Source organism: Camelina sativa, chromosome 10 (genome assembly GCF_030686135.1).
Source record: "Camelina sativa cultivar CO46 ecotype springtype chromosome 10, ASM3068613v1".
NCBI lineage: Eukaryota > Viridiplantae > Streptophyta > Magnoliopsida > Brassicales > Brassicaceae > Camelina > Camelina sativa.
This window is the reverse complement of record NC_141889.1, coordinates 15,789,839-15,816,291: the sequence shown is the minus strand read 5'-3', so window position 1 is coordinate 15,816,291 and position 26,453 is coordinate 15,789,839. Positions and strand designations below refer to the sequence as shown.

At 37.9% G+C, this 26,453-nt stretch overlaps 2 protein-coding genes and 1 non-coding gene across 11 annotated transcripts; 2 read left to right on the top strand and 1 right to left on the bottom strand.

Annotated features, from left to right (window-relative positions):
- Positions 1 to 4,991: 4,991 nt before the first annotated feature.
- On the bottom strand, positions 4,992 to 6,825 carry LOC104773138 (xyloglucan endotransglucosylase/hydrolase protein 2). 3 transcript variants are annotated; one of them, XM_087468412.1, is made up of 5 exons: positions 6,708 to 6,825; positions 6,251 to 6,369; positions 5,846 to 5,946; positions 5,551 to 5,744; positions 4,992 to 5,461 (listed from the first exon to the last, which is right to left on the bottom strand). In XM_087468412.1, exons 1-5 carry the CDS (start codon positions 6,737 to 6,739, stop codon positions 5,068 to 5,070), a joined length of 840 nt encoding a protein of 279 aa, XP_087324538.1. In that variant the 5' UTR covers positions 6,740 to 6,825; the 3' UTR covers positions 4,992 to 5,067. The 3 variants fall into 3 exon arrangements, with proteins under 3 accessions (XP_087324538.1, XP_087324539.1, XP_010496005.1); XM_087468413.1 differs by having other exon boundaries at positions 6,638 to 6,763; XM_010497703.3 differs by lacking the exon at positions 6,708 to 6,825 and having other exon boundaries at positions 6,251 to 6,577.
- Positions 6,826 to 7,217: 392 nt separating this feature from the next.
- On the top strand, positions 7,218 to 12,465 carry LOC109131536 (uncharacterized). 7 transcript variants are annotated; one of them, XM_087468421.1, is made up of 12 exons: positions 7,218 to 7,943; positions 8,054 to 8,166; positions 8,246 to 8,519; positions 8,675 to 8,740; positions 8,841 to 8,965; positions 9,060 to 9,152; positions 9,226 to 9,343; positions 9,791 to 9,887; positions 9,973 to 11,140; positions 11,534 to 11,697; positions 11,800 to 11,914; positions 12,024 to 12,465. In XM_087468421.1, the coding sequence occupies exons 10-12, from the start codon at positions 11,624 to 11,626 to the stop codon at positions 12,210 to 12,212; spliced, it is 378 nt and encodes a 125-aa protein (XP_087324547.1). In that variant the 5' UTR covers positions 7,218 to 7,943; positions 8,054 to 8,166; positions 8,246 to 8,519; positions 8,675 to 8,740; positions 8,841 to 8,965; positions 9,060 to 9,152; positions 9,226 to 9,343; positions 9,791 to 9,887; positions 9,973 to 11,140; positions 11,534 to 11,623; the 3' UTR covers positions 12,213 to 12,465. The 7 variants fall into 7 exon arrangements, with proteins under 7 accessions (XP_087324547.1, XP_087324546.1, XP_087324544.1 ...); XM_087468420.1 differs by lacking the exon at positions 9,060 to 9,152 and having other exon boundaries at positions 7,238 to 7,943; positions 8,665 to 8,965; XM_087468418.1 differs by lacking the exons at positions 11,534 to 11,697; positions 11,800 to 11,914; positions 12,024 to 12,465 and having other exon boundaries at positions 7,238 to 7,943; positions 9,973 to 10,255.
- Positions 12,466 to 19,135: 6,670 nt separating this feature from the next.
- On the top strand, positions 19,136 to 19,242 carry LOC147936202 (small nucleolar RNA R71). Its single transcript, XR_015569699.1, has one exon. It is a non-coding gene; the product is annotated as a small nucleolar RNA R71 (small nucleolar RNA).
- Positions 19,243 to 26,453: the final 7,211 nt, after the last annotated feature.

The following is a 26,453-nucleotide window of genomic DNA, read 5'->3' as shown; positions in this document are numbered from 1 at the left end:
GCCGACAGGAATGGAACCTTGTGTAGTTCTAGTTCGCGTTATCCGGACTAGATAGGACTAGGTGGGAACTTGTTACAGGGGTTTGGGATTCAATGTGTGCAGAAAGGAAAAGAAAAGAATGAAAAGAAAGGATAAAGTCTCTAGGAGGGGTAATCTGTCTCTAAATATGAAAGTCTAGTAAAGGATTTGGGGAATGCAAAGTATAGAAAAAAAAAAAAAAAAGATGGTTCTAAGAAAAGAAAAGAAAGTTGTCAAAGAATGTATAGCAAAAGCTTTTGAAGTCTTAAGAAATAAGAAGGAAAAGAGGACCATAGTGTTTTAGAAAAGAAACCCCAAATCCGCTAGGCAAAATCAAAAAGAAACCTCTCCTGAGACTTGGTACAAAAGGGTGAATGGGTATGATCAAAAGAGCTAAAAGCTGAAGGGTAGAGTTAGGACAATCTGGGTTTAGAGAATTAGGAGTCAAACGCTTGGGTACTCTCGTGTAGACAAGGTTTTATTCCTGTATGCATTTGTTGGTCCTTACCTTTAGCCTTCTCCCAAAAGCTCAATCCATTTTCTTGAGAGAACCCTGATCAAAAACGATGAACCTACTCTAAAGGAGATCACCTTTATCTCCATCCTTTTCTTACCAAACCAAATGAGTTCATAGGCAGTGTTTAAGCTTGATTCATGGTTCCAATTCAATGAATGTTAAAGGGATAGGTTGATTTGAATGCATGTCAAAGTTGAAACAGAGGCTAAGGCGTGTAAGGAAGAGCATGGCCAAAGTTTTTAAGTAGGACTCTCTCTCTTTGCGTTTTACAATTACTAACTTGGACATTGATTTTACCTATTTTATCAGCATGTTTTGGTTCTGAGCCCCCTCCTTCAAACCTCTTCTTCAAGCTTAATCTTGATTATTTGCTTGAGGGCAAGCAAGAAATAAGTTTGGGGGAGTTGATGTATCTGCATTTTACTTGTTTTAGATCCTCATTTGCATTCACTTTAGCATCATTTCATCCTGTGTTTGTAGCATTTGCGTCTCATTCTTGCATAAATTCACTCACTTAGTAGTTTTCCATTAGCATTGCATACATTGTTGCATATGGAGTTGTTATCAGGTTTTGGAGAGCTTTTGGGAACACGAAGCTGAGCAGAGTGCAAGGCGAAAGAGAGCTCGATCGAGCTGGGAAGACGAAGTGAAGCAGAGGAAGTGGAACCAAGGCAGAATGACCAACTGAAGTGGAATCTAGCCTAACGCATGCAGAGCAGAAGACAAGGCGGAGCGACTGACACAGGAGGCAGAGCTCGATCGATTAAAAGAAAGGACGGTCGAGCTGTCTGAGACAAAGAAGAGCTCGATCGAGCTGAAGTGGAACGCGAAACCAAAGCTAAACAAGAGTAGAAAGCATAGCTCGATCGAGGTGTTGGAAGCAGAGGAGAGCGAGATCGTGCTAAGCATCAACCGACTTAAAAATCGTTGACTTTGACTAGGGTTTTCACAAGTTTAGTATAAATATGTCTCATTTGTTTAGACTTGAGAGGATCCTTTTGAGCTATTTTCTAGAACTTCTCTCAAGAAACAAAACGTGTTTAAGGCTTTATAATTCGAATTCTCTTTTAATCTTTCAAGTTTTTATAGTTTTACATCTCTCTTTTATGCTTTAGTTTATATAATCTTGTTAATATCTCTTTAATCTCTTTTCATAATGTTGCTTATTGAATTTTCTGGGTTTGGGTTCTTGAGCTTCATGATTTCTGAGTAGTGTTCTTAGAGTTCTTGAGGTTGGGTGAGATCCATGAGGTTTTCTTAGTCTTTTCTAGGGTTTTGATGTTTAAATCTTTTAGATCCCATCTGGATTAGTGTTCTTCATGCTAGCTTCTTTCTGATCATCTGAAGCTTGACCCGAGGCATTTCCACCCGAGAGGGCTTGGTGAAATGTCTGATCTAGCTAATACCGGAGATTTACGTGCCTAGCCTAAGAGATTAGTTGTCTAGGGTGTTTATTGACATTGATTGATTGGTTGTTAATGCCTGCCTTGTTATGCTTCGCTAAAGAGATTTAGGTCTGGAGGTAACTTGGCTTGAGGGTCTCTGTCACGAGAGTGGATTGACCTGTTGTTGAATCTTTCGTCTAGGGATAGCGTTGTTTAAAATTTTATCGAATCTTTGTATTAAGACTAAGTTACTTCATGGATCACTGATACCCAGCCTCACGAGCTCTCTTTTATCATCTGTTTGCATCAGTTTACGTTTTGCTTGTTTCGTTTAGCTTTGCTTACTTTTGTTAGTCACTGCTTACTTTTGTTAGTCACTGCTTACTTTTGTTAGTCACTGCTTAGCTTTGTTAGTCACTGCTTACTTTTGTTAGTCACTGCTTAGCTTTGTTAGTCACTGCTTACTTTTGTTAGTCACTGCTTACTTTTGTCAGTCACTGTTTAGCTTTGTTAGTCACTGCTTACTTTTGTTAGTCACTGCTTACTTTTGTTAGTCACTGCTTAGCTTTGTTAGTCACTGCTTAGTTTTGCTATTAGTTCTCCTTTTCTTTTGTTGCTTGCTCACTTAGGTTGTTAGAAAATCAAAACTAAGGTTCGCTTGACTTAGCTAGATTTGATTGCATCTTTTGTGGTTAATAGCTCACCCATTTGGTTTGACACCCTTTGTACTACAATGACAATTTAAGTGCTTAGGGAATTGAACTTCAGTAGAGAAGTAAAATCTTATTATCACCCCCAGATTAGTTCCTGAACCACCACTATGAAATCTCGCCTTTTGTCCCCAAACAAGACCTTGATTACGCACTTGTAGAGGGAAACCAGAAGAACTCGAGGCACCACCCCGAAACTGTTGTTGTCTCCTCTCATTGGACTGCTCTGGTTGGAAATCCAAAGCCCGTTTCACATGCTTCCGTGGCTTCTCCCATCCACCATCATTGTGTACAGAGCCTTGTTTGATCATGCCCTATTGTCGCTGTCCACCCCTGTTATCCACAGGAACAGCTTGAGCCTTTTTCAGCACCGGACAGACCAACACATCATGTGTTAGACGAAAGCAGTGCTTACAGTACCTAGTAAGCTTCTCATAGTCAATAGAGACCACCACTTCATCACATGTATCAAACGGAACCACCATGTGGAAAAGCAATGGGTTGAAACCGTTCACTGTGACACAAATGCTACCCGTATCCTCATCCAACTCCTTAATTCTACCCACCTTCTTCCCAATAGCTTCTAAAGTCGCTAGCTCCCACAAGTGCATAGGGATACCACCCACCTTCACCCAGAAACTGATTGCCGAAGGATACGAATCAGATACGATAGGTTCCCATCTTACCAATGAGAACATCCAGCCATCAAAATGATAAGGACCATTGAGCAAGACCTCCTGAAGATCTGTTTCTTCCTCAAAATTGAACTGAAATGTTTCCTACCCCAAATCTGCTCCCAAGACTTTAGCTTCCAGCTTCCAAATCTTAGGCAGGTTAGCAATCAAGGACTCCATCCTCTGAACTGCTGGATTCATTAACCTCCCTATCAGAGTAAGAGAGAATTGTTGAATTCGCTGAGCCAAAACTGTACTAGAAATCTTGACAACCTCAGTACGCACCAAAGCCGCCTTGCCTTTGTTTAGGGCCAATTGAGCCATGAGCTTGCGCAGAACCGTTGACAGAAGGAACCACTGAAACTCAAAAAGGACAACTCCGACAATGGTGTACCAACAAACCCAGTAGTAAATAAAAGAGAGTGGGATAATGGTGTTAAACAATCTTCCTCGCTCCCAGCTAGATATATGATTACCAAATAAAATCACCAATCGTTGCAAGATCAAATACCATATCCTCTTAATTACCAAACGATCCCAAGATTGTAAATAAACAAATATTCTCATTCCCATCGACGACCACAAACAAAGAAAGAAGATCCCATTACCCGCTGGCTTAGAGATCGTATCCTCAAAACCCGAAATCCTATCCTCAATCCAAATGAAGATATAAACACCCAGGATTAATTCAGGATTCGTATCATTCCAATCAGCCAGAAAAGGAAGATCCAAAATCAACCAACCTTGGCCGCAAAGCCAACCACATGACCATGAGAATCGTCGAAAAGCTCTCGCAGCCCTTAATCACACAACCCATAAACCCGCAGATCCCCAACTTGGAGCCGAATCTGAAATTAATTGACCATATCTCTCAAGATTTCGAAACCGAACAGCCATCGGCTGTCGAAATCTACACCCAGTAAGAGAAATCGAGAGACCTTCCCTCAATCTCCTCCCTTCATCACCGGGATTATCCATCTCAGATCAAAACTGAAAAAATCGCATTCACTATCGCCATCTCCTATTGTGATGTTTTACTATGATAATGCTAAATTTTAAAATAGAGGGTTATTGTTGACTTCTTTATTTTGTTTGTTTATTTATAATTTTTTTCATTGATTTGTTTGGTTTTAGTAAACTTATTTCATTTTACGTTGACTTATAATATAGTTGACCTGTTGAACTGTCGACTTATAGTTTATTTCTCTCGATTTAATTGTTTACATTGTTGACTTATATTACGAGAGTCGACTTATTTTTTTCACAATTGATTTTTTACATTATCGACTTTTTTGAACTGTTAATTTTTTTAACTTTAAATGTTTTTCTTAAAAACAAATAATTACAAAAAAAAATTGAAACTATTTAACTTATATTGAAACTATTTAACTTTGAAAAAAATTGAAACTATTTAACTATTTAAATTGAAACTATTTAACTTAAAATAAAAAATAAAAATTTATCAGTACCTTATTATAAAAAAAATATTTGTCAAAGAAATTCATTTATTTAAATGTTTTTCGTTTTTAAAATTTTTAATTGTTAATTAAGGGTAAAAATGTCATTTTGTGCAATAATATAGATACATTTCAAATACTTGAAAATTTTAGTGTATATTTCAAATTTCCTATAAAAATTCAGATACACAATCAAATTATTTCCTTTTGTTATTGACTAATAAGAGAACTTGGAAATATATATAAGATATCAAATATCTTTATTTGTGTATATTATTTGCCTTTGATAAATATGTATTTTTACTCTCATTTATTCAATCGACATTCAGTAGGAGGGACAGGATATCTAGGCCGATCAGAACAATAATCATATGTCATGTACTTTGCTCTCACATTCTCCATTGCCTTCTGTTCGTTTGCACTTAACCTACTATACGTCCTATTGTTCCACCAGTACCTAGTCGAACCACAAACTTTCCTATCATTACTCTGACCATCTAGGCGACAGCCATGTTCGGGGAAGCCTTGGAACTGGGCCTTAAAAGGAGCATATGCCCAATTAATCTTGTCCTTACCACCGTTTGTCGCCCAATCTTCACCATTCCAAAGACTAGCCACTAGTTGCATGGGCTTTGATGGATAGTTCACGCCAAACCTGTTATTCTTGAACACTCTTATTGGAATTTTGTCGACGTAAAACCTGTTAACAAACCATCCAAAAAGATTGACTTAGATAAGAGAAGATTTTGCATAAAGAGAAAGGAAGGAGAAGAAAAGAAAAAAACGTACACAATATGATACGGGTTCCAAAGAATCCCATAAGTGTGGAAACTTGTGGTGGGATCGAACCAAAGAACAAACTTTTGTTCTCTATTTCCTTGTCCATTGGTAAACACATTTGTTTGGATTCCTATCGGTTTCCCTTGTCTATTCCCTAAGAACTCAAAGTCGACCTCATCGTGGGTGTCTCCTTTTGAAGTCAACTGTAACCAATACATTAACATATTAAAATAAAATAAAAAAAGAAAATTCACAATGTTGAAACTCCAAATTTATCGTAGAGGAAAGAAAAATGTGAACGTACATAGAAAGCAGTGACAACACCGGCAGAATCTCGTGGAGGCAATTTGATTCTCATTTGAAAGAATCCTGATCCGTAATGGCTTTTAGACTCAAAGCCAGAACCTATTAATTAGTATTGTAGGTTGTGTCAAACTATTATTGATGTTTTGTATACATTTCAATATTTCATATCATATATATATATATGTATCTTGTATCTTTTTTTATTAACAATACTCACTATACATATATTAAAAAAAAAACAGTCATTACCAAAATTTAAAAACCAATAAAATGGTCATTTGGGTTAATAATATTTTGGAAAAAAATTAAAAAAACAAAAATATATAAGAAAATGACTTCAATACACACATAAACCATTAAAACATGACTTGGTATTTGGAAAGTAAAAACAAAGGAAATGAACCTGATGACTGATCCATGGAAAGCTCAACTTCTTTCCCTTGGTTGAGTTTTAAGACATGATTTTGTCCCCACGTTACGATGTAGTTCTTATCAAAATCTATACCTCCACGACCACGAGCCCTAGCATTAGCCGTAAACATCAAGAAGAGTACCGAAACAAATTCAAATAATGAAAACATATATTCTATCCTATTCATTTTTAAATGTCAGGTTGAGTTATCTATTATCTCAGGGAGTAAAGAGCTCCTCTATTTATATTCCTTTATATTCGTTTGTCAAGAAATAGAGGCTTAACAGTTTAGGTAATTTCATGTTTTGTGTAGATAAAAAAAAATGGAAGTACGTGATTATCTATAATTCAAAGTCATACGTGCTTGTTTACACTTACATTTATACCAAAATTCTGGTCAACAAAATGTTTATTTTTACTATTACGTAGATATGTGAAAAACTCTTACCTGTAATGACATATCATAAAACAAAATACCATTTATATGATATTTTTTTCTAAAACAATCAATATATTTTTTTTTTTGGTCAATATTCAGTATTCAATTTGATATTTTAGAAGATTCTAGAGTATTTTTAAAATCATTTGTTATTCAATTGATGATTCTAAAAAATCTTTTAAAATCCTATGTTATTCAATTTTAAATTTATGTAAAATCATTTAAAATAATCTAAAATCTCTTGTTATTCAATAATGCATTTATAAAACTTACTTGAAATCTAGTGGTATTAAAAATATCACAACTTTTTTTAAAAAAATGCTTTTTTAAAAATACTATGTTATTCAATTTGAAATTTATGTAAAATCATTTAAAATAATCTAAAATCTCTTGTTATTCAATAATAGATTTATAAAACTTACTTGAAATCTAGTGGTATTCAAAATATCACAACTTTTTTAAAAAATGCTATTTTGAATGATTCTGCAATATGAGTAACAAAATCCTATCTTTTAAGGTAGAATTTTAGGGGGTGTATTGAAACCATGATTTTGGAAAATTTGATGGGATTTAGGAAAATTTGGAATTTTGATAGATTTTAGGGAAGTTGATATGATTTTCTGTAATTTCAAATCCCACCTAAAACCATGGGATTTGAATTTCTGTATTTTTAACTAAATAAATCTTCTCAAATCCTTCAGAATCCCTAAAAGTCATTAAAATCCAAATCCACAAACAGTTTTGAATAATAGTGGATTTTAAAGTAGATTTTTAAATTATCAGTTCAATAACAATGATTTTAAATAGATTTTTTAACTCCATAATTGAATAACATAGTATTTGTAATTTTTACACAAATCTATATATATAAAATTACCTTTTCTCACTTCTGGTGTTACAATCGTCAGCGACCTCTTCAATTTATTTTGGGTATTAGGGTTATTTAAAAGCCCACAAGACATTCATAGAAGTATCTAATTTTGGGCCCATTATTTAAATCAATCTAAACCTAATTACGCCTATCGTCGGCGGCTAGAGGGACGATCGACCTTCACACGTATCTCCCTTCCTTAACTCGCGATCCATGCCGTTTCACCGTCTCATGTTTCGTTACAAACAATTTACTTTTACCCAACCTTCTATGTCTTCCTTCACCATTGTTACGGTTTTGTTTGTAACGCATGTTTTTGTTGTTCCATCTTCTCGCATCTATTGTACAGTCCACTACTTCTTCCTTAAATTTTCGTAAGTTTTTCTTCTATTTAAAGCAATCTCTAGCATTTTCTTTTTCCCAATTTTCGTTTCCCTTCTTCCAAATATGAATTCCGTTTTTGTTTCGTTCGGTGACCTCAAAGCTAGTCGACTTGACCAACAAATCGTAGGAAGGATTCTCCATTTCTGGCCAGCTCGAAACGTCAAAAAAGGTGGACAACTCATGGGTGTTGATTTCCTTCTCATTGACGAAAAGGTTCCTTCTCTTTTATTTTTCCCCTTGATTCATTCTCTATTATTTACTTACCCTATCTAAATTGGTCCTCCTTTTCAAGTCTACTGTGATGCAAGGTTCCATCTACGTGACTCACCTTCCCAAATTTGAACACGCTCTGCCTGATGGGGCCATCTATATAATCTCTGCATTTGACGTCATTAGAAGCAACACCCGTTTCAAGGTGTCGGATTTCCACTTTTCTATACGGTTCACAGCAGCAACTCTTTTTGAGGAGGTGGAGGAGTCTTTCTGTGTTATTCCAAAAGAATTTTTCCGCATAAAGACACATGAAGATTTACTGTCCCTAGCGAACACTAATACGAAACTTCCAGGTATATTTAGATAATCCTTGATATATGTGTGAGATATGGTGCATCCTTGGTGGAGTTTCGTTAAAAGTAAATGTTCTTATTAATGCGTATGGTAGTGGAACTTAATTTGATCTGATAATGCTCTTATTAAATGTCATGGGCGAAGTTGTTTCCAGCAAATTGTATCATAATGGGATGACAAAAACTGTGGAGAGAATATTAGTACACCTGCGTCTTGAAAGGTTTTCCATCACCGTCTTCCATCAAATTCACCTATTACTGTATTACTCCTCTCCATTGGTTCACTTTTATTCCTTCACCACATGTTACTTTTTGTTTTAGTGGTGAGAAGGTCCGTTTAAGTGCATTTGACAAGCAGGCAACCTCACTGGAAAAGGTCTTTAGCAAGAAGGATGAGGGGACTTATATACTATTAGTGACCAATATAAACCCAAAGATATTTGCAGGTTCGACAGTTCATTTTCTATATTATTTGTGGTCAGTTTATTTGCAGCCAATATTCAAATATTATATTATTTCAAAACCACCCACACTCTCCAGGTGAACTGTATCTTAATGCTACGTCTGAGACTAAGTTTTATTCTGATGGAGACCTGACAACTACACAACAGTTCGCTGAAAGATATTTAAAGGGTTGTTTTTAAATCCTCTATATTTCACTCACTCAGTCAAACTTACACCAATGCTTAATTACACCAACAAATAGGTTGAAGCAGAGAGATAAAGAAGGAACCAATTTTAACGCACCATATCATGGAGTAGAGAAGATTGAGCATGTCTCCATTGAATAACTAAGTCATTTTGTTGCCACTGCAGAATCACAGGTATTTACCTCCTGATTATCTACTTATTTACTTTGGTTAAGAGGGGGGTATTCAACTTGTTTTTTTTAAGGATTTTGGAAGATTTTAATATTTTAGAATTTCGTAAGATTTAGGAGATGTTTAGGAGATTTGATTGTGTTTTAGATTTATTTTTATTTTTCTTTTAGATAATGAAATGTGATTCTATTAGATTCTATGAGATTTTATAGTAAACTTTGTGTGATTTTAAAATATTTTGCTGTAGATTTTTATTAATCGCTTATTTATAGAACTACTGTCGATCTAGACCAGAACAAAAACAAAAACAGAGTAATTAAGCTAAAAAGCTGCACGGCCACTGTTTTTTATGTTGCCAAGTCTTTTACGTTCATCATGGCTTCCACCTTCCAACTTCAGCATGTTTTTTTAGCTTAATTAATCACTAAACTCCAAAGATTGTCTATCTAGACAAGAACAAAAACAGAGTAAGGAGAAAGAGAGAGAGAGAAGCAAACATGATAAAGAGAGAGGCAAACTTGAGAGAGATTTACGACGACAAATTCTGGTATTAATTGTGAATTGTGATGTCTGAAAATTGTTGTTTACATTTGAGGATATATCTTGAAACCGTCTATCTCAAATTCTCTCAGGTCTAAAGAGCATACTAATACCCTACAGAAGCTACCTTTTGAAGATACAATATGGGCAAAATTTACTCGACTTTGGCTGGTTAATAGGCAACCTCAGCAAGAGAAGCTGGAGTTTCCAGAAGAATTGAGACATAATGAAGCAAATCAGAGTTACTCTGCAATCCCTGTAAGCCTTTCGGGTATCTTCGCTTTCGTTTTGTATATAGAAGTCGTAAAGAGAAGGAATCTGAGGATTAGGTTCGGTATTATAGATAAATATATATATGAAAATGTGGAAACGCTAGTAAGTGGTGTGTGTCTTTTAAACCCGACTCAGAACCACGCAAGAGATCAGTCAAGCGACTCTCGTTTAACCCATCTCTGCCACACCCTCCATGAGACCCAAACTGACCTGAAAAAAAAACCAAAAAAACACCCAAAAGAAAACAGTTACACACTTAATCAGTCACAGTATTTATCTCGGTGAAAGAGAGACTAGAAAACGTTACCAATGGTGAAGCAGCTAAACATCTTTTCAAGAGCAGAAGAGAGCTCAAGGTAGATTTTGTAAGTTTTGAGATCGATTTTTCTCAAGTAAGGAGCACCTTCCATACTCGCTTTGACATACAGGCAAGGTTGTTGTTCTGGTCCAGATTTAGCCTCTGCATCTTCTGTCTCTGAGTTATTACCTGGTTTCTGAGATTGATCCGATATGCTTTTACGGCGACAATGATTTACGACGACAAGATAAAACTTTTATCATAAAAGTATCTTGCACAGACTGCAAACTGCAGTACATGAGAGAATTTTCAAATTAGAGGGAGAAAAGAGAGAGAGCTTACTGATTGTGATGATGGTTTCTATGGCTGAAAAGAGAGATAATAGAGATGGTGATGGTTTGTTTCTTTACAACAGCTAAGAACAGAGAAAACAACTCACAAAAACAGAGAGATAAGAAAGTTTTGAGACGAATTCAGGGATGCCAAAGCCACGAGGTGCAGAGCCAGCGATGTCAAAGGCAAGAGTGAAAGGTGACAAGAGAAGCTTGATTGGACTGAGCATCAGCGAATTGTGATAAACGACCTGTACTAAACGACCTGGTCCTCTCGACATTGGGACAAAGAAGAAGAAGATAAGGAGCTTTCTTGTTTTGGGTTAGACGAAATCCTTCAAAATTCCATGTTAAAAGGTATGATTTGAGAATATTATTTTTTCAACTAAAAAGAAGAAAAAAAGTCTCCTAGAATCATTCAAAGTAGCATTCCTTAAAAATGTTGTGATATTTTGAATAAGAAGAGATTTAAGTTGGTTTTATAAACTATTGATTGAATAACAAGAGATTCTGGATTATTTTAAATGATTTTATATAAATCTTAGTTGAATTACATAAGATTTTATGAGATTTTTTAAAAACCTCAATTGAATAACAAGGGATTTTAACAATACTTTAAAATCCTTTAAAATGTTAAGTTCAATACCCCCCTCTAAATAACAACATTACCTTCACTACCATCTTATTATTAATTTCAAACAACTACGACATTAACTACAGCATATTCCCCTGGATATTGTTTATTTATAGGAAGCTGAATTCTTATGTACCGCCACAGTCTCCGGTATACAAACTCAGCGTGGGTGGAGTTTCATTTCTTGCGCAAATTGTGGGACGAAAATGGTGAAGAAGCAGTTGTCCTTAGCATGCAATAACTCCAAGTGTGGCTCAACAACAGCAATTGGAGATGTGAGGTAACATTACTAGCATCTTCTCATTGTTCTATTTTTAATTTCAACAAGTCATTACTTTGGTTTCTGACCATTCTCTGCTCCAATCATTTATTATTTTGCAAGATATTGTGTGGAGCTTGTTGTTAACGACGGCATTCCCAGCGACGTCTTTGTCGCCTTTGATAAAGACATGGTGAAGTTAACCAACATACAAGCAGCGACACTAGCTTCGCAGATGGTATCTATTTTATTCCCTAATCTTTTAACCCATTCTCAGTTCACTCCACAAATCTATACAAAGTTGTGTACGACCTATCACTCACTCTTGCTACTTTACCTTTTGCAAGGCTGACGCTAATCAGAACTCCCCATGTGAAGCATCCATTCCTAAAGTAGTCTCTGATATTGTTGGAAAGAAATTCACATTCCAGATTAAGCTTACTTCATTCAATTTCACCCTCACCACCAGTCATTTATTGTCTCTCGAATTTTCGAGACTTCGAAGGAGGCACCTGGCCCAAACTTTCGAGAGGTAATGGGTCAGCTAACATATTTTTTCTTCCTATAAATACTCATTATCTTATTCTCTTCGTCTATCACTCTTTCATTCTCTCATCTTCTTCCACTACTCTCAAATCTCTTTTTTTGTTATTTTTTGTTTTGTGTTTTTTTTGTTATTGTTGTTGTATGGGTTATAAAAAAACAAATCAAATATCATTGTAAAAGCTTAGTTTTAGAGTTTGTATGATCTTATATATATTTTTAAATCTTTTAAAAGGTTTATCTCCATTGTCTATTTTATATTTACATCTTATAAGCCATTATTTTCATACTTTTTTACAATATTCACCATACAATAAGATCATGAAGTTGAAATGATCCATATCTAATTATCTATTATGTCTCTGGTTATCTCACATATTCATGTATCATTTTCAATAATTTATAAAGATCAATATAATATCTAAAGATCAATATAATTGTCCGTTTATAAAGTCTATTTTGTTTTGTAAAGTCTATTAACTCTATTTATAAAGACTATTTTGTTTTGTGATCCAATTGATAAATCTGCAAAGATCAATATAATATATATTTTTTATTTATGATTTGAGGTTTTTGAAAACAAAAAGAACATAATTAAACAATTGGTTTTAAAGATTAGAAGTCTAGCTGGAATCAATGTCCAAGTTACTAGTACTTTGATGCAAGGTGAATGAGCTATACTTAAATATTTTAGACAAGCCTTTCACAACCTTAACTGATTCAAACCTTAGACTTCTACATGCATTCAAATCAGTCAATTATGCAATGTTCAAACTCATTTGGCTTGGTAATAAGGGTTAGATACCAAAATGGTCTCTTTTAAGTGGGGCTTATCATATACAAGGGTTCTCTCAAAAAGTGGATTGAGCTTTAGAAGAAGGCTAAAGGTAAGATCACTTAGACTCATTCAAGAACAGAACCTTGTCTACCCAAAGGTACCCAAAGTGTTTGCTCCTAACATTCTAGTCCTATAATGTCCTAATTCTACCCTTAAGCTTCATCTTTTCTCTTTTGCCCCTTTTCTCTTTTCTGTTTTTAAGTCTTAGGAGAGGTTTCTTACTGATTTCTCTAGTGGAATGGGGTTTTTTTCTTAAATGCTAAGGTTCTCTTTCTTACTTGTTTCCCAAGTCATAAAGCTTTTTACTAGATTCTTCTTTTCTTTCTTTCCTTTCCTTGATCAGAACCTTATTTGAAACTTTTACTACACCCCATTCTTTCACTTAGAGCTTGAGTTTACTTTGAAATACTTCTCTCCTAAGGACTTTACCCTTTTCTTTCTCTTTTCACTATTTTCTTTTCTTTTTGAACACACCAAGTCCCAAACCCGGAAATTAAACCACCTAGTCCTATCTAGTTTGAAAAATGCAAACTAGAACTACACAAGGCTTTATTCTTGTCAGTTCAAACCTAACACTTTCTACCAAGCTCAATCCCAAAATAGGCCTCACACACTTAAGAATAAACATGGCTTGAAAGAAATGTTGGTTATGGGTGGGGAAAAACTGATTCAATGATGAAATCAGCTACTTGGATCAACAAGAGTGGTAAAAATGGGAAAGATGATCCAAATATGTATAAAGTATCCATGAGTTTAAAACAATGCACAAACTGATATTTAAAAATCAAAATTAGGTTCTTATAAATAAGAAATGACTTCAAATCACAACATGCTTCAGTTTAGACAGAATGCAATATAGGAATTCTAGAATTGGTTCAATCTTATGTTTCTAGCCACTCAACTAGCATCAAAGTACTATTAACTTAGGCATTGATCCTAGTTTAGTGAATTCATACAGTGTTAACAAGGCTAAACTCATCATCATTGATCCCCAATGCAATACATTAAAACATGCTAACAATATCCTAATATGCAATGCAAACATGAACTCTCTGTTTTTTAAAGATTTTTGTGAAAATGTTTCAATTCATTTGTTTTTTTTTCTATGCCTTAGATGCAATGCAAGTATTAATGTGGAATTAAAAATAAGAAAACAGAAAACTATGTTAAATTATGTCTTAAACTCTCCCCCAAACTTAAATTACACAGTCCCTTGTGTAATAAAAATTTGAAAGAGAATTTAAGAACTGAAACAGAGAATACATTCAACTAAATGGTATAAACAGTGGATAAGGTGAAATTGGTACCTCAAGGATTGTTGTAGAAGCTATCCACATCTTCAGCCATGTTGTCATATGTGTAGCTTGAGCTTTGGGCCTGATTCTGACTTGCTGAAGGAGATGGGGGATACTCGACTATGGCGCCGGACAGGCACTCGATCGAGTGCTCAATCGAGTGACTCGGTCGAGTGCTTTATCGAGTTGGGAAGTTTTGTCCTTGCTTCCCAAAATATTGTTGCATGAGTGCAGGGTCCATGAAGTATTGCGGTGGGAAGGAAGGGTAAGCTTGGCCATAGGGGTAAGGTGGATAACCCTGAGGAGCTGGGAAGCCGTATTGAGGCATGGAGAAGTGCTCGGCCGAGTGCATTTGGGGCACTCGGTCGACTGTTGGTTCGAGTGCACTGGTCGAGTGCCTCGAATTGGGCTGTTCTGCGCGGATTGTACCTCTTCTCCTTAGTGATGGCTCAAATGACAATGCTCTGGAAGGCTCCAAAGTGTTTCCAGCTCTAGATAGTACCCTGGTTGAGATGCTCCTTCTTAATTGCTCAGCTGGTGCTGGGGATGTGATTCCACTCTTTAATTCAGCAATTTCCTTTTTCATACCTTTGATGGACTTGGACATCTTAGCCAACTTCTTCTTCAGCTTCTCAGTTGTCTTACCATGCCACTTGTTCCACCTTTGGAGTAGTGTCACCCTCTTGGCTGTCTCTCTTACTCCTCTACTATCTCTTGGTTGAGGCTCATAGTCTTCAAAGTAGAACTGTTCTTCCCCATCAGCCATATTAACATTACCAGCTTGTTCATCAACATAAGGGGCTGATCCATCAAACAGTAGCTCAGCTGCTGGCCAAAAATCAATGTTGAGCCATTGACTTATTGATGTAGCTCCTTTGTTTGGCAGCACCAATTGAGCCTTGCCTACTGTTGGGTGGTCAAAATTGAACAGGTACTTCCCATGATGCTTCTCCTTGGCAAGAATGAGAGTGAAGGTGAGATATGGGATGTCAATCCATCTTTACTGGGTCTTTTCACATCTAAGTGGAACATTTGCAGCTTTAAGTATTGGAGTAATGATGCCTCAAATGGTTAGGACTCCAGTTGAGCCCCTCTTGTGTAGCTTGCTGACCCAACTTCTGTAGTACGTTATTTGATCAATGAGGACCATGGCAAAGTCAGTTGGGACCCTACTCCCACATATTGTGATTCCATCTCTTGTTTTATCCATAACAACATAGAGGGCCATATTTATCACCTTGAGCTCACTTTCATTTAAGTTCCCAATTTCTTTTCTAGCAAACATTGTGTTAGCTAGAGGTTTATGGAAATAACTCAGAACTGGGCTTCTGATTTTGGAGCTCTTGGATGTGGCTGAATAGTATAGTTTGTCATCACCAATGGTGTTCCAAACAGAGTACAATTCTTCCCTTGGCATCACCATGTTACAGTCAGTTCCAGTTTCAAACCCATAAATTGTGGCTACCTCCAAAAGTGACATCTCATATTGTTTTCCTCTAATGGTGAAGGTGATAAAACCAGTTCCTCTCTCTGGATCAACCCTATCAGTGAAGTAGTGCATTTGGACAGTGGATATAAAATCACAACTCTCTCTTTGGTATCCCTCCATGGTTATTTCCATGAACTTGGTTAAACTCAGGATTTCAAAGAGAAACTTCAAATCATCAGCAATGCCAAGCGCCTCCGTAGTCTTCTTGTGAGGATACCTGGTCCCTTGAAACTTCATTGTCATTAGGGCCTCAAAGAGCTGAGTTGATGTCAATGTACCAGACTCTTCTTCATCTCCACTTTCTTCTTGCTGAAATTCAGCTTATGGCCTCTTCTCACTTGTCTTATCCCTTCTATATTCCTCATTGTCAACCTACATTACTCCTTCAGTTTCTGCTTCTTTCTAACTCTCAGTTTCTTCTGAGTCCTCTTCAATAGGCTGCTTTCTCTTCTCCGTCAGACCACTCGACCCCCTGCTCGAGCCAGCACACGACCGCTTGCCTCCTCGAGTGCATGGTCGAGTTCTTCTGCTTGTTGCTCCTCTTGAGAGTAACAGTGCATCACGGTGATCCATGAATTCTTCAGCAGATTTCTTGGCCTCAGCTTGGCGGATTGCAGCTTGTTCAGGTGTTTCTTTTGCTTGCGTTGACATTGTGAAAGAGAATCTTGAAAGGGAATAGACTCAAAGCTTAATATTAGTAGGTTAGTACCCAGAAAACAAAGGAACTTAAGCCTTGAGCAAGAAATAAGAGCAAAGAGAGATTTTAAGCTAAAATGAAAGTTTTTCTGCAAATGAGAGAGTGTGAGGGTTGTAGAATCGATTTAGGTACTTATATAGAAGTAGAAGGGGATGAGAAAGCAAGGTGGAGCGTGTATACCACTCAAAATTCGAAATTGGAATCTTTGACTCACTTTGGCACATGCTCGACCCCACGTGGTCGAGTGCTTGACCAAATTTGAATTACAAAATTGTTTCTCCCTCCATTCGATCGAGTGGACAAAGAGAATGAATCGAGTGGGCCTGGGCTCGATTGGGCACTCGATCATGTGCTCCTTAGTGGGCTGGTCGAGTGGCCTTGAAATTCCTTCCCATGAGTCCAAACTCACTTAAGTTCATGTACAAGCCTCATATAAAAGCCTACCCAAAAAAAACATAAAAGAAAAACATCAAAAACACAAGGGAAATTAAACTTATATACAAAGATACCTTAGGGACTTCCTCCTTAGTGAGCTTGTTTAAAGTCACTGAGCTTGACTTTTGGTTTCTCCTTAAACTTGGTATGGAGACCAGAGAGGTGATGAGTTTCCCCCCTGGTTCAAATTGGTCACCATGGTCATTGTTGTTGGTCAAAACAGTCACTACACTTGAAACTTGTTTACTCTTGATCTTGAGTTTTGGTCTTGCCTTCTTCAAATACCTCTTGTTGAGTTGAACCTGAAGATCCTCACTAAACCAGTTAACACTTGAACTGACCCCTTGAGCTTTTCAACTGATTCCTCATGAGAAGAGAGCTTAGCTTTTGCAGTTTCCACTTCTATTGAGACCTCATAGTCACTCTTGTCCTTAACAGCAAAAGGTTGACCCTTAATGGAGGGCAAGTTGGTTGGGTTATTGATATCAAATTTCATGGTTAAACCCTCAGCTATGTTCAAGGTTACAAGCCCTTCCTTAACATCAATGACAGCTCCAGCAGTGGCTAGGAATGGTCTCCCTAGGATGATAGGATCTTCTAGCTCCTTATCCATCTCTATAACCACAAAATCAGTAGGAATTCTGGCTTTGCCTATCTTGACTGGTAAGCTTTCCAATTTACCAACCACTTCCCTATCTGATCCATCAGCTAAACTTATGTGGAGGTTACTAGACTTGAATGCAGTATGCCCAAGCTTTTGTGCTACAGAATAAGGCATTACACTAATAGATGCTCCCAGATCACAAAAGAACTTGTTAAAGTTTGAATAGCTAAAGGAGCAAGGCAAATTGAATGGACCTGGATCTTCAAGTTTGGTTGGGATGATAATTCCCTCAGTCTCCTCAAGATCCTTCTTATCCTGATTCTGAACCTTCTTCTTGGACATCTCAAGTAACATATTCTGGTAGAGAGGATATGGAGTATACAGTTCCAAAGCAGGTCCTCTCTCTTCTTCTTTGAATGAAATGACAACCTCTTCTTTCAAAGCCATCACTTCCTTTCTTTCAATTATCTCCCTGAGTTCCTTCAGCTTTTGTGCCTTGAAACGTCCTGGGAATGGCAGAGGTGGTTTATAAGCTGGAAAAATGTACTTGGTAGGTTTAACAGACTCGGTGTTGTCTACTCGACCACTTGCTTGATCACGCACTCGATCGAGTACACGATCGTGTGCCGAGTCGAGTGCACTGTCGAGTGCGTTCTCTTCTTGGTATCCTGCTTCATTCTGAGCTGAAACTTATTGAATACCCTCCCAATCTTGAACCTCACTGTCCCCAGTGACATCATCCTCTGCAACATAGATAGCCTTGGCAGTGAACTCCCTTGGGTTTTGAATTGCTTTTCCAGGCAGTTGATTAGGCTTTGGAGCTGAAGTAGAGGCCATAGTGCTCTCCATGAATTTAACCTTTGAGTTAAGGCTTTCAAACTTGATGTTCAGGTCATTATAAGTGGAGTCTATTCTCTGGTTGATCTCAGCAAACTTCTTGGAGGTTTCCATTTGACCAGTGGCTTGGTTAAGCAACAGCTGTTGCATCAATGTTCTTAAGTCTGGTTCCTGGGCTTGGGTGGTCTGAAACCCTGGTGGGGGACACATTTGACCCTGGTAACCTTGGTTCTGTTGTTTAGGCACATAATTGTCCTGCTGTTGTGCTTGTTGTGGTGGATAGACTTGGTCCTGTGGATTTGCCACAATTGTACTTCTATAAGACAGATTGTTGTCCTTGAACTGGTTATATGGCTTGAAACCTCCTTGGTTCTGGATGTAACATAGCTCAGCTACCTCATTCTCCCCATCTTGAATTGTTGTGTCTTCCTCAGCAAGAAAGTGAATGTTTTTTTGTTGACTGAGCAGAATCTTGTCTAACTTGTCATTCACAAGCTTTAGATGCTTCTTGTATTTCTCATTTGGGGCTGAATCCACAAATCTTACAGTTCTATCATAGTCTTCATTATAGTTTCCATCTGACTGGGCCAAGTTTTCTACCAGTTCCCATCCTTCATCCACATGTTTGTTGAGAAAGTTCTCATTTGATGCTGTGTCCAGCAACATTCTGATCTTTGGTATAAATCCTTTGTATAGTGTGCTAAGTAGGGACTCATTGATGAACCCATGGTGTGGGCACTGATTTTGATAACCCTTGAACCTTTCCCAAGCTTCACAGAAAGTTTCATTGTTCTTCTGTGCAAAACCAGAAATCTCATTCCTCAACCTTGCTGTCCTTGCATTAGAGAAGAACTTGGCTAAGAAGGCTTTCTTGCATCCATCCTAAGTGGTGATGGCTCCTGTTGGTAAGGACTTCTCCCACAAGTGAGCCTTGTCTCCAAGTGAAAAAGGAAACAGTCTGAGCTTGAAACTGTCTTCACTTACACCATTGATCTTGGTTAGGCCACAGAGCCTGTTAAATTCATCAAGGTGGTCTAAAGGATCTTCCATTGGCAGACCATGAAACTTGTTTGACTGAATCATTGTGATGAGCCCACTTTTTATATCAAAATTATTGTTTGCCACTGCAGGAGGAACTATTCCTGCTCTTTGTGTATGAGTATTTGGAGCATCTCCTTCTCCAATTTGTCTTGGTCTTTGCATAGGTGGATCCATCAGTAGTTGTTGCTCTTGTTCTTGAAAGATCCTGGTTTTCTGCTGTCACAAGTCCCTTGGTAGGCGATTGATGTGATCTATATACTTCTGCAAGTTCTGATTCCCCTTTGATCTTGTCTGCATCAACTAACTCGACCAACTGCTCGGACTGACACTCGATCGTGTACTTGCTCGAGTGGCATGGTCGATTGGCTAATTGACTGACATGTACTCGATCACTGAGTCGAAGGTCACTCGATCGAGTGTATGCTCGAGTGGTGTACCTGAAACTCAAAATAACCAACCAAAACTGTGACAGTGGTGAACAATTAGTAACAGAATTAATCTTGGATCGATGTAAACCCGAAATGAAACAAATCAACACACTAATGGCAACGGCGCCAATTGAAACTTATCTTTTTTTTAGTGGGTGTGGTGGTAAATGGTGGAACTTATGCAATGAATGTATGCAAACCAGCAAACAGAGACATAAGCAATGATAAAATCAAGTGGAAGAGGTTTCAATTCTCTTATGCAGTTGTAGTATAAGAGATCTCAATCCATAAAGTGTGTGATGTGCATGCAATCATAGTATGAATAGTAATCCAAGTTAAGCCAAGTATGAAAGTGGTTTTGGTGAAACACTTTGATGAAAATAATGTAAATGCAGAAAGTAAGATGCTGAAACAAAAATTAAAATGCAAGTAAATAAAGTAAGCAAAGCTGAAATTAAACCAACATAAGTAAAAGTAGTAGATGAAACAGTAAAGATGTAGAATTGAAATGGACCAGAAAATAAAGGAACAAACCGAAGGTGCTCGATCAAGCACTCGACCGTGTGACTGGTCGAGTGACTAGGTCGAGTGGGTTTTGACGAAGAACATATGCAATCTTGACAAACTTAAACTGAAACAAATGCAATGAAACAGGCTAATATGCAATAAGTAAACAATCAAATGATAAAGAAGGCTTCTAGAGATGGATTCATGGGCTAGTGTTCAGGCTGTGGCTATCTAAACTGGTCAACAAACCTCAATCAAAAATGAGCTATCTCTAGACAATGATCTTAATGACTCACTAATCCACTCTCATGACAGAAGTGATCAAGTTACAGTAACATCCTAACCCAACTCTCATTGGTGAAACCATACTGAACAGGCATTAAGAACCAGACCATTACTTGTCAAAAACCACCTTGTGCAACCAATCTCTTGGGACAAGCATGATAATCTCCAGTGTTGGCTTTATCTAACAACCTAGACATTGGTGTGATGCTAGGAAGCTTAAGATCTGCTCTTATCCTCTCAGATATAAGAACAACTTAGAGCACACCCAACCCAGAAGAGATATTTAAACAAGCAAACTTGACCATTCCAGACTACCACAGCCCTAAACCAGCCTAATCCATCTCCAGAATCCTAACTCACTACTCAGATGAACAAAACATGATGATGATGAACATAAACCCATAAAATAATGAAACTAGCATGATAAGCAAGATGAAATGATGAACAACCACTACACGAAAACATGCCATTTGGAACTACCGAAATAGTCTCTAAATGTTCACAAAGTCACTGTTTGAGACTAATCCAGGCCTGTTTTAAGTGGTTGCTAATTTTTGGTCGCAAATTAAAATGGTGGCAAAACGGTCGCTAATTTGCGACCACTTAGTGACGCCGAAATAACGTTGTAAATAAGCGACTACTATACGACTTGCATAAAAAGTCACATCTTAAGACTAAGTTTTGACGGGTTTTGTAGTCGTAAATTTGGGACTTAATTAAGACTAATTTTCTAGTGTTGAATTTAGGACTAAGTTAGTGTAGTTGCAAAAACGTCACATTATCTGCAACTTATTTGCGACGGTCGTAAATTAAATTAAAAAAAAAAACTAAAAAACAAAATTAAATTAAAACTAAAATAAAATGTCAATTTTGATTTATATTATACCCAAAGAATGTAGCATCCATCCATCCATAACCCAACCAAATCCTATAACCAAAAAGATCACAAACAAGATAAAAAATAGTTAAGTCGCCAGGAAGTTTCACCATGGTGGTCATATGTGGCATTCTACGTTGAATATTTCCCGTGCTCAGCAAGCCTCTCTTCAGCATCTCTAAGCGAGGGATTGATTCCTTATATGTGGTGAACAAGAAAAATTTGAGCAAAGATGATATATGGTTATACAATTTGGAACACATGGATGAATCTTTACCACTTTGCACTGCCTCGTCCTCTCTCCTTCATCACATCGGTCCAACCTATGGAAATCTCAAAAATGAGTAGTTGAGTACTTTCAATTCGTAGTAACTTAGACCGTCGAGCTCTTTACCATTCATTGTCCTAAGATGATTGAAGAAAACATCCATATGAGTTAAAAAAAAAATGGAAAGACAGCAAGAAAAAAAGCAAGTGTTAATGAGTCACATATACATTACCCATTCAACGCCGGACTCTCTCGTTTTCGCTCTTCAAATGCTCAATGTTATGCAGCTGAAAGAACAGAAGAACTGTAAAACCAAAACAAAACAAAACAAAAAAAAAGAACATGACATGAAGTGAACCAGCACTAACCAGTGCTTCACGACCATGCTCCTCTTGTCTTTCTCCAGAGCTAGAGCTGTGTAAAAATTAGCTGCTGAGCACGGGAAAACAAATTACAACTAGCTTTGAATTACATGACTTTCAATCATAATGCTAAAAATAATCAGACCACAAGAGAAAAACAATGTAAAATCTATCTAATCAGAAAACAATGTAAGAACACAAGTATCAATATCTGTTTTAACAACCCCAAATTTCTTCATAAAGCCGAGAAATAATTAGATCTGAGAATATGGTCTGACTCATGGAAACAGAGATGAGACTGAAACAACAATCGAAAGGTAAACATTATTAAATAACAGAACATTTCTTATACATTATTCACCAAATTATAATGGTGTATTATAAAAAGTTAAGTTACAGTTTTGATTCACCTCATAAGAGACAGAGCTGAAACTAAAGCTGTAAATTTGTATGCTTATCAACCATACTCACAGAGGCAGAATACTCTTACTTCTTCCATTTTAAGGTCGTGAATTGAAATGTGAGACTGTGTTACGAGCCTGTGCCTTCGCTGCAGTTCTAGTAACAGGACCTGTGGTGAGTAGCTTAAGTGGCTTAGGAAAATAGAGAACGTAAAAGCTAAAGCTTCCCTTAACTCTAGTCTCTTTCTGAGAATAAGGTTAATGCTTGGAAGTTGATTCTTATTGATGTTGTAGAGATCTTTATATAGATCTCTATAAACCGACATAAGCAAAGACTAAAGGAAAACTATCAAAACCTTACATATCATAGAAAAGGAAACATTAAAACTAAGCCTTTGCCGCAATGGCCTTTCTTCTTTGATACGTGAGTCCATACTTCGTATCATTACTCCCCTCCTCGACTAGGAGCTTGTCCTCAAGCTCCAATGCAGGATATGCTTCCAGAAGCTTCCCCGCATCCTCCCAGGTTGCATCGTCCTCTGCATCAGCCGTCCATTTGACCAAAAGCTGTCTCCGTCCGCCGCGTATACGAGCCTTAAGGAGCCCCACTGGTTGAGCTGGCACTGAACGGCCATGTAAAACATGCGGTAGAACTGGTGTATCGGTTGGCGGTTGTCCTTTGTGACCCTTGAGTAGAGAGACATGGAACACATCGTGTATTTTGGAGCCATAAAACCTTGGAGAGAGCTTTGTGAAGGCCTTCTTAGCCACAGATAGCTGGCGATACGGTTGTAGCTTGAGCCACACCCAATATCCAACACTGAACTCCACAAACCGATGATGTAGATCATAAACAAGCTTCATTCGATTTTGAGCTTCCATTAAACGTTCCCTAGCGAGTGCCAAAAACTCATCACGTTGTCCTAAGGCGACGTCCACAGCCTCCACTTGAGTGCTTCCGCCAGTATAATCTAACAATCTAGGAGGATCTCTCCCATAGACTAGACGAAATGGTGTTGCCTTAAGACCAGTGTGGAAGGACATATTATAACAGTATTTGACCAATGGAAGCCATTCAAACCATTGTCGGGGTGTATCTCCAGTTAAACATTTTAAGTACATTTCCAATGTTCGATTCACCACCTCAGTCTGACCATCGGACTGAGGATGGTAGGCAGTTGTAAAACATAAATTTGTGCCCATCAATTTGAACAATTCTCGCCAAAAAAAAACTCTAAAATACCAGATCATGGTCAGTAACAATGGTCTTTGGGATACCGTGTAAGCGGACAATATCACGGAAGAAAACATGGGTGACAGATCCTGCTGTATATGGGTGACTCAATGCAATGAAATGAGCATATTTCAAAAAGCGATCTACCACCACCAGAATCACCGTTTTCCTAGAAACCTTAGGAAGAGCCTCAACAAAATCCATTGAGATATCTGACCAAACCTGAGTCGGAACTGGAAGCGGTTGTAGCAGCCCACTCGGTTTCAATGTCTCCCATTTATTTTGTTGACAAACTTGACAACCGCGAACAAACTCCTGAACTGTCTTCTTCCACCCTTTCCAGTAGAAATCTCGCCGTATTCTATCCATGGTTTTCTGTACTCCTTCGTGCCAAAATTATGAAATCCTGAAACCACCTCACCTACCAATTCTGAGCCAGAAGAGAGATACACTCGACCCTTATAGAATATTAACCCATCCTGAACCACCCAATCCTTTGTCAGTTCTCCACAGATAACCTTATCTCGCAATGTAGCGAGCTCTACATCCCTCTCTATTTCACCCCGCAATCGTCCAAAAATACTTGTGTCATGTCCTTTAAGTGCATATATCTCACATTGACCTGCCTGGTCTTCCTCATCACGTCGAGATAATGCATCAGCTGCCTTGTTGTGTTTTCCTGCCCGATACTCCACCCCAAAATTGAATCCAAGTAGATTACTAATCCAATGAATCTGTGGAGATGTAGAAAGGCGTTGTTCCAACAAAAAATTTAAACTGTAATGGTCTGTGCGAATCAAGAATCGACGGCCCCATAAGTAAGACCTCCAATGAATCACCGCTTTAGCTAAACCAATGAGTTCTCTTTCGTATGCTGCAAGTTTATGGTGACGAGCTGCTAATTGCCGACTAAAAAATGCAATAGGGTGATCTCGTTGATGAAGAACTGCTCCAATGCCACTGCCTGAAGCATCACACTCCACAACAAACTCTTGTGAAAAATCCGGCAAAGCTAAAACAGGAGCTTCAGACAAGGCTTTTTTTAATGACACAAACGCTACTTCAGCTGCCTCATTCCAAAGAAACCCCGTTTTTTTTAAGAAGTTGTGTCAAAGGAGTAGCTAATGCACCATAGCCTTTATTGTCAGCGGTCTTGGCCATTCTTTCACTGCAATTATCTTAGACTCATCCACACGAACTTCTCCACTAGAAATTACATGTCCAAGGTACCCCACTTCCTCTCTCCCAAACGAACACTTAGAGTGTTTGAGGAACAGCTTATGAGCTCGCAAAAGCTCAAAAACCTCTCGCATATGATGCAAATGCTGGTCCCAAGAGGCACTATAAATTAGAATGTCGTCAAAGAAGACAAGCACAAATTTTCGTAACATACCTTGAAACACCGAATTCATGAGACTTTGAAATGTCGATGGTGCATTCGAGAGACCGAAAGGCATGACTAAAAATTCATAATGGCCGTGATAGGTTCTAAATGCCGTCTTTTCAATGTCTTCAGCACACATTCGCACCTGATGATAACCAGACGTGAGGTCGAGCTTGGTAAAATAACGTGCCCCATGTAACTCGTCAAGGAGTTCCTCAACCACTGGGATTGGAAATTTGTTAAGTTCACGATAATCAATACAGAACCGCCAAGTTTTGTCAACCTTCTTAACTAACAAAACCGGAGAAGAGAAAGGCGAAGAACTCAGGCGTATAATGCCATGTCGCAACATTTCTGAACATTGTCTTTCAATCTCATCTTTTAAGAGATGGGGGTAGCGATATGGTCTAATCGCCACAGGGTTTGCTCCTTGAATGAGCCGAATACGATGATTACAAGTTCGTTGGGGTGGTAAGTTGGTTGGTTTATCTAATAACTCCTCAAACTCCACTAACAACTTGCCAAGTGATTCAAAAGAAACCTGCGTTAGCATTGCCTCCATAGTTAAGCTGCAAACTTATTCATGATGAGCGTTAGGAACTACAATCGTCTCTCCTGTAAAAAAACCTTCCTCCTCATTATCGAAACAATCCTCAAGTGTGTCATTCTGAATGGTGTGTAAGTTGGGACCGTGTTCCTTTCTATCCTCAGCCTCTCCATGCCATTTTATCAAAGTATCTCCATGAGTAAACTCAATAGTTTGTGCTGGACCATCCCATATAACACGTCCTAAGGCATTCAACCAACGGATCTCGAGAACAACATCAAAACCACTTAACGGAATCACAAAACAGTCTGCCTTGAACTTGTGTCTTTGTACCATCATCGGAAGATCCTTGCACAACCCATCGATTACACACTTGCCACCATCAGCGAGAGAAACAAACTTTCCGGGTTGTCGCCGTATTGGTATTCCCAACTTCTCCGCTACACTACTCTTAATAAAATTGTGAGTACTCCCTGTGTCCAACAATGTCCATCCTGTTCCTGTTGCAATGTCTGCTTTAAAGTGCTCTCGGTTTTTTCTCCTTTCATGGCATTGAGGGAAAGAATAATGTCCTCATCGTCAAAGGGCTCATCATCCATATTCTCGCCTTCTAGGAGGGGTCGAATATAAAACAAAACTGCCTTACAAGCATGGCCCATACAAATCATCGCAATTGAAACAAAGTCCCTTTGCTCTTCTTTCAGC

What these genes read in the sequence shown, in the direction of transcription:
- LOC104773138 (XM_010497703.3), bottom strand. Translation starts at nt 6,446, where the DNA reads ATGAATAGGATAGAATATATGTTTTCATTATTTGAATTTGTTTCGGTA. An exon ending in TTCCATGGATCAGTCATCAG is followed by an intron (nt 5,947 to 6,250) that starts GTTCATTTCCTT and finishes ACTAATTAATAG; the next exon opens with GTTCTGGCTTTGAGTCTAAA. An exon ending in GTGTTGTCACTGCTTTCTAT is followed by an intron (nt 5,745 to 5,845) that starts GTACGTTCACAT and finishes TATTGGTTACAG; the next exon opens with TTGACTTCAAAAGGAGACAC.
- LOC109131536 (XM_087468415.1), top strand. Translation starts at nt 7,880, where the DNA reads ATGTTTTTGTTGTTCCATCTTCTCGCATCTATTGTACAGTCCACTACT. An exon ending in TACTTCTTCCTTAAATTTTC is followed by an intron (nt 7,944 to 8,053) that starts GTAAGTTTTTCT and finishes GTGACCTCAAAG; the next exon opens with CTAGTCGACTTGACCAACAA. An exon ending in TCCTTCTCATTGACGAAAAG is followed by an intron (nt 8,167 to 8,245) that starts GTTCCTTCTCTT and finishes CTCCTTTTCAAG; the next exon opens with TCTACTGTGATGCAAGGTTC.